General features: G+C 46.9%; 2 protein-coding genes across 9 annotated transcripts in view; one reads left to right on the plus strand and one right to left on the minus strand.

The window, feature by feature from the left end:
• Positions 1-7,385, plus strand: part of LOC119135231 (transcription factor COE3) — a 71,831-nt gene extending 64,446 nt beyond the window's left edge. For 4 of the 8 annotated variants that reach the window (XM_037272694.1, XM_037272695.1, XM_037272696.1 and 1 more), the window contains exons 12-16: positions 4,168-4,233; positions 4,430-4,601; positions 4,913-5,098; positions 6,073-6,240; positions 7,192-7,385. In XM_037272694.1, coding sequence (XP_037128589.1) covers positions 4,168-4,233; positions 4,430-4,601; positions 4,913-5,098; positions 6,073-6,240; positions 7,192-7,223 — 624 coding nt within the window. In that variant the 3' untranslated portion in view covers positions 7,224-7,385. The remainder of the gene's footprint in view (positions 1-4,167; positions 4,234-4,429; positions 4,602-4,912; positions 5,099-6,072; positions 6,241-7,191) is intronic. The other 4 variants (XM_037272699.1, XM_037272700.1, XM_037272701.1 and 1 more) reach the window with 1 other exon arrangement.
• The window catches only part of mgmt (O-6-methylguanine-DNA methyltransferase), a 93,791-nt gene that overhangs the window by 57,395 nt on the left and 24,215 nt on the right, over positions 1-12,181 (minus strand). The gene's annotated exons all lie outside the window — the stretch shown is intronic.

Here is a 12,181-nt window from a genome sequence, read left to right on the forward strand (position 1 = left end):
CTGCCAGCCTTTGCATGAAACAATCACAGAGTGAGATGAAACCCTGCACTTCCAATAAACAACATAAATATTTGATTTGCTCTCTAATGGACCCAAATATGGGGTTCAGGGGGCATGTAAATGATCCCGCCGAGTGATTCGTCATTGTTAAGCTTGCCATCCCGGGGTCAGCGCTGAGGGTCAAAAAGCACATTCCCAATAAAAGAGCCGGCGGCGGCCGCGGGGCGTCGGCGTGTACGTTCCGAATGAGATCAGAAACGGCATATAGAGAGCGGCCATTACCGGGTGCAGGTGAGCTAAAGGGGGGGGGGACTCTATAAAAAGGAGATAAAGCTAGAGGACGCAGGGCGTGCATTAGCAGAAAGGCAAATCGACACCCGGCCCACTCGCCGCCCCGCCCATGACTTCACCCTCCAGTTGATAATATTACTGCGCTATTGATTTCCACCAGCCTTCTCCCTGGGACCAGTAAGACACGTGGTAATTGTAAGGAGACAGAAAGCCAATACGGGAGTGCTCATGGATAGCGAGGGATGCACGCTAATATTGTTGCTACACAGAGAAAAAAAAAACATGGAGGGAGAGTGGTGGTAGGGAGGGGGGGGGGGGGGGGGGGGGGGGGGGGGAGCTGCCTCTGATTGAAGTTTACCTCGTAATTCTAAGACAACATCGTAGATGACAGTCTGACCCTGTGGGAGTGCAGATATAAAAATTCAATGCAAAGTCCAGGGTGAATATGAAAGTAATAAGTGTGAGCAGTCAAGTGATGAGAAAGGAGATTGGTTTGCGGGCATTGCGTTAAGTGAAGAGAGACTTTGGAATTCACCCCCCCCTCGTTTTTTCCCCCCCGTTCTTAAGATCTTGTTATAAAACAATTTTCTGTTCATAATATAAAAAAGACAATTTATAATACCATTTTGTGCCCTCTGGCAGTAATGGACAAATAGACTGGATATCACATTATATCACACTCAATTTCTCTCTTCTGTAACAAATTAGATTCATTATGAAATTAAAAGTGGAAACTCAATATTGTTTTATTATTAAGCTGATTGCTTTGGCTTCTTTACTTTCCCCCCCAAAATGAGCATAAGCCCATTCTTTTCCGATTGCCGGCGTAATCCGCCAGGAGAAAATATTACAAATGTGCTCATGTCAAGCAATTACCCATGTATTTAAATGAATCTCTCTTCCTGTGCTCTTTGAAGTACCTTCATCTAATGGCCCCATGCTTCTAAATGCATTCATTACCTCGGGCTAGAGCTAACAGAGTAATTGCCTTACACTTTTATAATGGCATTAGCACTCGCAGCTACATAACCTAGGCCCTCTTTTATTAACTGCCATCATATAAATACAACATCCGTGTTAATCTAGCGCTCCAAGAATCACATTCGGCCCGGTTGCTTGAGACCCCCACTTTCCCGCTTGTTTTATGACAAGGCGTCATTTGTTACGACTTCCCCGCCGAAAGCGGCGTCTAAATCTCGGGTGATCTGTCACGCCAGCCAGCCAGCCAGCCAGGGAGAGAGCGAGCGAGCGAGCGGCTCCCCTCGTTGAAACAGTTGTCGAACACGAGACCTTTTATGCAAAGCGAGGCGGCGAACGGCGCAAAATCGGTCACGCGTTTGTCGGCGAACAAAAGGAATCATTTGAGGCCTTTAATTGTTTCAATTTAGCATGGCGTGTTCTGATATGTCTCCATGACATGAAAGCCAATTACACTTATTCTGGAGTAGCATTCAGATTTACATGGAAATGCCCCCAGAACACTATTCGCCGCTAATCGTATTCACAGCGTGAGCCGATCCGCATGAAGGCGTCGCGTCGGGAAGACAACAAACTTGCTCCTTGATTGGGTGCGGCGCTTCTCATCATCCTCGGATATGACCGGGCCGCCACTTAAGCGTAGCCCCGCCGGTCGGCTCGGTTAGTTAAGACGCCGCGCGGTAAACGACAGATTAAGGATGAGAGGCAATATCGTTTCCTCTCCTCCTCCTCCTACATGTTTTTTCTTTTATTTCCTCCTCCCAAGCTGTCCTTATGTCACTGCCGCAAAAGTGCCATATGGACAAGGAGCGAGAGGACGTTTTACAGGGAACGAAACACGGCTCGCCTACGAGACGCTCTTAATTGCTTTAATTGTTGCTTAAAATTGAGAGCCATGTCGGAGAGCTTGAAATATGATGGAATAGATTATTGGTAATTATTAAGCGCAGACAAAAAGAGAAGGAAAGCCACTTTATCTCACTCAGCGAGCGCGGGAGAAATCTGTTCTGCCTGATGAGAACACATCAAGACAGCTGGTCCTCTCATTTAGCCTACCTGCCTCACGACAAGCGTAATTCTTTATTTGTATGCAAACTAGATGCATGCCACGTTGAGCATACACACCAATTTCAGAGGTAAATGCCCATTCTAAGAACCACCCATCCGGTAACTTGGGGCTGGATTAAGCGATATGTTTCTATAAGAAAGGGCGGCGGGCAGGCGGGCGGGCGGGCGGACGCTGGAAGTGGCTTCCACAGCGATTCATCTTGATAAATCAAGGGCGCTACGCGAGATATGCTCCTCTGGATGAAAGGAACCGTAAACACGCGCTCGCTCGGTACGCCGCGCCTAGCCAACGCGGGCCGAGGCGTCGGAGGCCCGTCGTTTGAAGGCACCCGGCTTGTGTTTACATTCATTTACGGCAGCTGCCGTCTTAATCCCGCACGGCTATTGCCAAGCGATGGAACACTTCAGACAAATTACCAAGGCCCGCGAAAGAAAACACAGTGAATGTGGGAAGACAACAAGCACCATCTGAGATGTTTCTGCTGACAGATTTGCATTGCTTTTAAGCGGGCTTCTAAGAGCCCGGTCAACAAATCTCGGCTTGCTTTTTTTTTTTTTTTACAGCAGGTGACAACAAGCGTGCCTTTTCCACAAGCCGCCCCTCCCGCCACTCGCCTTTGTCGCGCCCAATGCACTCGAAAAAGGGACAAGAGGGTTTTGCTTTCCGGCATATTGCCTCCCTCGTATTATAAAAGCAAAGAGAGCAGTCTGCTTTGCTTGAGAGGGATTTAATTGTAAGTGGCAAATTCAAAGGGAAGATAAAGACGCGACAAGCGGGCCAAACCCCGCCACCTAGCCCGCAGCTCGGAAGAGAGCGACGGGATCCGGGGCCAACTCATTTTCCGTGTTAAGAGCCAAAGCAACACGGCTAATCCGCATTGTCGAGCCGGGGCGAGCGTGCAGACATGGATAAGACCACATCCTGAGCATCCGTGTCCCCAAGGCACGGGCACCCAGCTCCTGCTGGATGGGAAGTCATTTGTGAAGTCCTTTGCAAGCAGCCAGTCAAAGAGGTTAATTGAAAAATTCCTTAATGTCATTACAACAGAACTAGATTAACCCACAGCTAATTCACTTTATTGTTCTGAGGAGAGGGGCCTCCACGCTGAACTCCGGAAGCTCGGAATCAGGCGTGAGGTGTTGTTTTTAAAGGACTATGCCGGTTTAATTAAGATAGGGAACATTATTCACCGCTCTGCATGCATGGAAGGAGTAAAGTAGTGTTTAAATGAAGGTGCGGTGCCTCTTAAAACAGCAGCGCTCCTCATTTTCGGCAGATAGGAAAACCCGCTCGGTGGCCAGCTCGAAATAAGCGGATTCGCACGGCTGTTTGAGGGTGGAAATTAATATTTTGCGACATATTGAAGAATAAGATGAGGCTTTAAACCAAGAGAACCAGCAGAAAAAGAACCACTAAGACGGTCTCAAAAAGCTTCACTGGGTAGTCCGAGGTAAAGGATTAGCTCTTTGCGCTATTTATGCTAAAGTGGCTAGCTAGCAACCGTTTCGGCTAGTTACTAGTGCGCCTCGACACGCAGAGCAAAGTCGCTCCTGAGTGAGTAATCATCGCACGGCGGTGAATAAGCCACATGTTTGACAACGATCATGCTCACGAAAGGAAAAGAGAGCGATGCTAAATGTGAAGCTAACCGAAGAATAACGCGGATTGCTTGGATTACACTTGAAGTGACGTGATACAAAGAACATACAAAGTTGAAAACCAAAATGGCAGCACAACGTATGAAAAATATTTCAAGTCTTGTTTCCGATATCCTTCATTACTGCGTGGAATCTGATCATTTTCTTTGCCTTTCTTCCTTCCTTCATCAGGAGGTGTTACTGAAGCGGGCGGCTGACCTCGTCGAGGCCCTGTACGGGATGCCCCACAACAATCAGGTCTGCACCCGCACACCCGTGCGCTTAAATAAATGAGAAATTTACCGAGAGCATCACCATAGGGGATTTCCGCACCACTATATCTGGAGCGAGATGCGAGCTCAACCATATAGCCGCAAAGCAGGCATCAAAGCGGTGGCGCAGCTTTAAAAAAGGAAACTCAAAAACCTTTGCCTTCCCTCGCCGCGCTTCTCAGGAGATCATTCTGAAGAGGGCAGCTGACATCGCCGAGGCCCTGTACAGCGTTCCCCGCAACCACAACCAGATCCCCTCTCTCGCCAACACAGCCTCCCACGGCATGATGGGAGTTAACTCCTTCAGCAGCCAGCTCGCAGTCAACGTGTCTGAGTCACAAGGGAACGACCAAGGTATGCGATTGCGCCACTCGCGGCTGAAAAAGGTTCTGCGGCAGGCAAATGCCGACTCCTTTCTTTTCTCCACTCATTAAAAAGATAAAATGGATCGAAATCCACATTTTTGAGTAACTGCTCCGACTCCAGAATATAGGCCGTTAAAGGCCCCCTCATTAAGTTCCAACCTCTGTTCTTATTAAAGTGCCATCTGCAGTATGAGCGGATATAAAAAAATATATAATTTTGATTGCAGCTGTAAATTTCACCGGACAATGAACAAACCGTCCTTTTGTTTCTACCCCGCCCACCTCTTGGTCGTTACGCAGTGGGTTACAGCCGGAACACCAGCAGCGTGTCCCCCCGGGGCTACATCTCCAGCAGCACCCCGCAACAGTCGAGCTACAACACCGTCAGCAACAGCATGAACGGCTACGGCAATGCTGGCATGAACCTGGGCGTGCCAAGCTCCCCGGGGTTCCTCAACGGATCCTCTGCCAACTCCCCATATGGAAGTGAGTAGGCTTGCCGTGGTGGCGCTAAACTGCCGCTGATTGAATTCCAGGTCCCGCGTTCGGTTTTGCTTCAATGAATCATTGGCGACGGGGGTTAGAACGTTGCTGCTACTGCTAATGTATTGCTATCCCTGCGGCGGCTCGCTCCAAGCGCTTCTCGGAATACACGTAATAAAGATTTTTTATTGATTGATTTCTACGTGATATGCAATGGGCGAAATTGGATGGTTGGTAGGTTTACAGTTGGATCATTCAACTGTGAGTTCCTACGCAAGTCTCGGGAGTCAAATCTCGGGACCTTCAGCCACAAGCCGCGTTCTTCAACCGCTAAACCACAGTTGCCGCATAATTAAGTCAAGTGAGGAAGCCGTGTTTGTTTTGTTATGGATTACACAAAATACGGTTTTCCATGTAATTCTGTGTGGCGTTAACCGACGAACTGGATTTTTCTTTTTTTTGCTGCTTTACTGTATTTTTTGGACTAGGGTCTGGTTTTGGGAAGTTCGCATATATTGGGCATGCTAGCTGGCTTATAAGACAAATGACTGCACATTAGCAAAAAAAACAAACAATGCACGCAAATGTGCCAAACTTTATTCAACTTGAATTCGACATCCGTACTAAAGGCGCACCTGATTATAAGGCGCACTGAGGATCTTCGAAAAAAGACAACAAATCTAAGTGCACCTTATAGTCTGAAAAATACAGTAATTCTAATAACCCAAATCAACTCTGTTTGCAAGGTAAGTATTACTCTTGTTATTCCAAATTTGTTCTGCCAGACAAGTTGTGGATGGTAGGAGCCTGTAAGTACTGATCCTGTCCCCCCCCTCCAACTCCCTGACCCGACCCCCCCAAAGTAACACTCGCCCAGCCTTACCTCAACTGCCCTCTGCCTCTCTAAGCACTACTCACAGCACGTTCTCACTCTCACCCGCCCTTCCGCAATCTCTCCCTCCCTGTCGTCTCCGCAGTTAAACAAAAGAGCGCCTTCGCCCCCGTGGTCCGACCCCAGGCCTCCCCACCCCCCTCCTGCACCAGCGCCAACGGCAACGGACTGCAAGGTGAGCCCCCCTCACCCCCTCATCCTTTCCCTACGGACTACTGGTCAGATACTGCTGCTCAGGCCTCTGTCCGGTTTGGTGAGGGATTAATCATTACACATATATGCATTTTGACAGGCCAATTTACACATCACACTCACTTGCATACACGCACACACACACTCAACTGACTCATCTCACACGTGGGGACCCGACTCGAACCCTCGGCGTCCTTCGCTAAGGACGATCCCCGCCGCCGTCAAAGACGCTCGGCAGAATTGTTTTCGGTAATTATGTTTATTAGGTTTGCGAGGGAGCGCGCGTCACCGCCGACGTGATTGGTTTGAAAACAAGCAAAGCTGTCGCGTGCGCGCCCCAAGATTAATAACATTGGGCTTAATGAAGTGGGAAATTAAAGTTCATCTCGCAACACGTTCATACTTATTAATACATGTTGTGCAGAAATTAATGAGCAATGCCTCGCCATCATCTGCGCTGGCAAACTTAAAAGCATTCCAAGCATGACTCTACAAATACACTCCCAGCAACGTAATCATATATCATTCCCGGCACTTTGGTACTCGCCTAATTGTTAAAACGTGTAAAAAGTGCCGCGTAGATAAACTCCAGTCGCTAATGAAGCCCCGAGCAGATGGTCGGGCTCCGATCTACGGAAGCTACCTTTGATGGCGGCTAATCTTTCTCGGAGCGCCTCGACCCGCATCGAGAGGAACGTCGGGGCGACGGCGCCGCTTGGTTTCCCCGGAGCGTCGGTCGCTGTTTGCTGTCGCCCCGAATGCCCGAGTAGAAATATCACACGTTAAGCAAGGCCGGCGTGCTGGGGGATGAAATGTCAGAGCAGGAGGGATCTTAACAAAGTCTCGCCCACTAGGAGGGCGCGCAGCTGCAGGCAAACACTCGCAGCGGTGGCGAACACCCACACGCACACACACACCACACACACACACTTAGAAGCACAATTTCATTGCATTTATTTCCAAAACTATTTGAGGCTTGGTAGACTAATCACCTCTTTCTTCTTTTTCTCAGCCATGTCCGGCCTCGTCGTCCCACCAATGTAAATGCACTTTCGTCATCTCAAGCACCAGTCTACCACTTTCACAGGACACGCCCCCCCAACCCGCCCCTTGGGCACACAACAGCAAAAAAAAAAAAAAAAAAAAAAATAGGCGCTCGTGCCATGTATAGTCGACTGCTTGTTCCGAATCTTTACGAAATGACTTTAACAACCCCGCAGAAGAAAAAGGATCCGGCGAGGAACCGTATTTTTTTCTTTTACCGTTTACCGTTTTGACCCTGGAGGACACAGGTTTATTTTGTATACCTGTCGGCTCGCGCTTCGGCCTCGGATCCGTCCGATCGACCACACACTCAATACTGGAAGGGACTCTGTGGACTCACCGTTGTACAGTAAAAACACTGATGTACAGTACATTTGCCAATGAACTTGTTTGCCTCAGAAAATTCTTTTTTTTTTTTCTCTCTCTTCCTGTTCCGACTCTTTTAATAGATCCACACACAAGAGTTGTGCGTCTTTATAATGTGACTTTTTTTGTATTTTTAAATGTGAGGAAAAAAAAAACCATACACACAGGGGGCCAAGACAGTTTCAACTGGAAATTATAAGAGATATATAATGTAGTTAATTGATCATAAAATTACAAGGGAGGGAGGGGTGGGGGGCGGTGAAGTTGTACCATGTTTCATTCCTGCATTTTAACTTAAATTTTGTAATTTATTGTAGCTAGAAAAAAAAAATCATCTTCAAATGGTTAAAAAAAATCCTCTTTGACTCAACAAGCACACTGATGTGTACAAAACACTGCTCTGTTGATGAATATGATGTACTTCCATGTCTAGAGCTTCCTTTTAAGCAAGTGTGTTTTGCCATGTTTTTCAACTTTTTTGCTAGCACTGTATATTAATGCATTCCTAGGCTACTGTGAAGTCTGTTTCTTGTTGATGAGGAGCAGTCTCTCCCTTCTATAGCTCCAACTCCCTTATGTGTTTTATATGTGGTAAAAAAAAAAATGGTAGACTATTGTGATATTGCCAAACTTGTGCTAAATATTTATACATCTGTCTTTTTCATGTTCTTTTAGATCAACACACAAAAAAAAGTAAAAAAAAAAAAAGAAAAAAAAGTTGGAAAAAAAAACCCAAACGCAAATCCATTGAGAATGTAGGCGTAAAGTAGTTCATTGTCATATTTCTGTTCCAACACACACTTGGCTCACTGAGGGAAATTTTGTAACATATCAACTATAAATAATGTATTTATCTCTGAAATTTTGTATATTGCTTTTCATTCTGTATGTATTAATCGTCATTGCCCTTAATATAGTGATGCAGCACAGATAATTCAGCCAAGAACTGTTGCCTTCATTTGTTTCCTTTTTTTGTATTTGATGAAATGCAATGTGCATATATTTCACGTGTATCCTCAAAAACTTGCGTTACTCCGCCGACTCTATCGTCCTTTTTGTTTTTCTTTTTTTTCTTTTTTTAAAGGGGAAGTCAAACTTCATTGTTTATTTTTATATTGATTTTAAATTATCTATACAGACCATTTTGGAGAAAACTTTGTTGGTTGTATTGTCAAATAAATTGTTTGTGACCCATATGATAGTTGTTAAGATCCAATAGAGACTAAAGTGCATGAGGGACAACCTTGGAGATAAAAAGCAAAAGCAGAAACAAGCAAAAAAAAAAAAAAGCAAACAAAAAAAATAACAGGCTCCATTTGTGGTTGTATTATTTTCTGTTTTGTAGAATGTAAAGAAGTCATTTTTACTCACCACTTATGACTGCCACATAGCTTACACGTGTTTACAGGGGAGAAACATTAAAAATGTCAACATTTGGAATGGAAACATGATGTTTTATTAAAAATTTCCGGTAAAAAGAAAAGGAAAGAAAAACACGCACACTTAGCCCCTACACTTTTTGAGGCTGAGCGACCACCACTGAAACGATGTCGTGTGGAACCTCGGCGAAAAAAAAAAAAAAAAACTCCCACTCACTGACATTGTCAGCTCCTCCTGCCGCTTCAAAGCTCCATTGTAGTCATTCATAAACAACAACGGCTTTTTATTCAAAGCACCCCAAATGGGGCTCATTGAAATCCCTCATTTCATTGCATTAAGCCACCTCGTTAATAAAGAATCGATACATTGAAAGCGCAAGGTTATCCTTTGTCTATAAGAGCTGCTATCGTTTTGAACCCCTTTCGAGTTGAGAGGAGGGGGGCCACCACTGTGAAATCTATACTCATCAAGTGGGTCAAACAGAAGGAGACGAGTGTTTCGGGGAGGGGAGGGCGGGGGGGGAGTTTTCCCTAAAAACAAGAGCGCATCTTATCTGGCGTCCTAAGCGCGCAGCGAGAAGCAGGTCACAAAATGTCAATTTCCCATCAAGGCAACATTGTCCGCCGCCACCTCTCCTTTTAATGCACAATTAAGCGGCGGCAACCTGAGTGCCAATCAGCATATCGCAGCTTATTATGTCAAGGCGGCGTGCGCGGCCGACGCTGCGCAGATAGTCGGGGAGGTGCTGATAGCGCAAAAAAAAAGGGACAGACGCCCTCAAAAGAGCAATTTAATTTTCAGCTGCGATCGCCTCCTAGCCTCAAATCATTCCCTCGATAATCCAAAGTGTCTGATAACAATAGCAGCCTGACATTGCATTATCTGTTTCGGATACCGATGGCTTTGCTTACCTACCGCTTCCTCTCTATTATTCATGACCAAAATCTTGCTTGGCCACGAAAATGCACAAACTGTACATTTAGCGGGGGGGAAGCGTGGTTGTAAATTAAAGCCCGGCCACGGCGGGAACAATAGCCGAGCGGAAAAAGGGAGGAGGCAAAAAAAAACAAAAAAAACAGACAAGTTGCGAGGTTGAAAGTACAATCAAAAATGACATGTTTGCTCAGTTGTTGCCAATTTTAAGCGCTCCCAGGCAAGGCTGGAGGTGCACTCGATTGTCTCAGCAGGTTTCCTCTCCGTGTCCGGCGAGCCGGGCCGGGCCACGCCACTCAATCATTCTGAGAGCCTCTTTATTGGAGAACTCTAATGGCCACCCTCCGCCACACTCTTAATGTGTGCATTAAATATTTATAAATCCTGGGTCAATAATGCCCCATAACCAGAGCCCCCTTCCCCGCCCGGCGTAGCGTGCGGCCGCCTCCCTCCCTCCCTCCGTCGGCGAAAGGTGAGGGGGTCACGCAATCAAAAGGGAGCGCGGCTCGCCGTACGTTGGCCGCTCTTATCAAGATCGGCCTCAGTCGTGCTTATCTGTCAAAGGAGAGAAATATTGAAAGCAATATCGATCTTAACTCGGCTTGCCGAGGGGCCGCGCTTCAAACGTCTGCTCGTGGATTGTTATATTTAAAAAGAAAAAAAAAAAAAAGAGAGTTTAGAATTTGTAATATGGAACAACAGCCAGCGCGGCGGCAGATTTATCCGAGCCGATTCGCGACTATAAATATTTCTTCATTAGCGGGGCGGGTTAAACGCGGCGTCTCGGCGGGTGACTCGGCCGCTTTCGGTGACCGTCGGCGGGGTGAAAGATTGCGCTCTGGAGATAGCGCGCGCAACAAAAGGGCGGCCGGACAATGAGCGAGTCGATGGAGAGCGCCGGGGTGAAAAGAACCACAAAGAACCGTGCATGCTGGGAATTGGGCCGGCTGATAGAAAGGAATGAAACCTTCAGACCGGGCCATGGAGGACAAGCATTCAGAAGAGATTTTTTTTTTTTTTTTCCGGGGGGCTTGTTTGCCGCTTTATCAATCTGCACTTTCCCAGGAGAAAAAACAATTCCAGTTGACCTTAAAAGCGGAATATTAGCTTACGCATGCGCTCGTTATTGAGGAGGTTATAGGTTGACGTTTAATGGATGTTGCCGTGGTGGTACCTTTTGTGCTGGCGCGTGTCCGGACAAGGGCCCATCAAACTAAAGTAGCATGACAATAGTTTATCTTGGCCCGCCGGTGCTGAGGAGGTCTTTTTAGGGATTGACGTTAACTGCTGAGCGCGGGGGAGTGGAGATACTCGAGCGGCGCTTCGACCTGGGAGAGCGCAACTTTGAGGTCTGACCTTTTTTGAACAATCCCACGTCAAAACAAGAGCTTTGACGCCCTTTTTTAAATAGTTTGCGCGTGAATGGGGAACATCTGATAACGCGGCGGTCCCCTGCTACGACGCCACAAAGCGTCTTTCCGATCCGTGCGAAGATTTCTACTTCGCTCAAAGGATGAGCAAAGTATGGCGGCCATTAAACTTGAATTTGGCTGTCATTTGATACTTCATGAATGTTTCAGTGAATTTCAAATCGGCAAGATTTAGCCTCGACGGGAGCGCCGGCGCCGCCGCGTTCAACCTATTTTCCCTTTACGAACTTCGCCTAGTCCCCAAAACGACTCCCTAAATGTTGGGAGCGTCGGGCTGCGGCGATAAAATAAGCGCCGCCGTCTCGCCGTATAGAGTTGCTTTCATGGTGCCCCTCTGTAGTGCTTTGTCCAGTACTTCTGGATATGATATCATCTATTAATAATGTATTGGCAATGGATTACATAAAAAGGGAGCAGAAATAACATCCAATATTCATGCCCCCTGAGCTCGACTGTGTCCAATCCGTTTGGCCCATAAAACCTTCGCTCCATTTCCATATCCGCTGCGGGTCACGACAGGTCCGCCGCACAAAGGCTCACAGAACAGCTCCGCTCCGGAAAAGGGCAGTAAAAAAAAACGGGTGGTTTTCTGAACCCATATGAAGCAGCCCCCGCTAAAAAAAAAAACCCAACAACTAAAAAAAAACCTGTATTTCAGCGCCTGTGAGAAACCCGGTGCTGCGTTTCCCTCTTTAATTGTGCCACTTGAGAAATCGACGTGCCTCCGAAACATGGCATGAATCTCGCAGTTATTGCAGTCCCCTTGGCAGGGAATGTTGATCCAACATCTGCATGCTATAGAAAGTAATGGAAGTAGCAGAGGTGGCAGCTGCAACTCTACAGGAAGTG

Source organism: Syngnathus acus, chromosome 15, assembly GCF_901709675.1.
Source record: "Syngnathus acus chromosome 15, fSynAcu1.2, whole genome shotgun sequence".
NCBI lineage: Eukaryota > Metazoa > Chordata > Actinopteri > Syngnathiformes > Syngnathidae > Syngnathus > Syngnathus acus.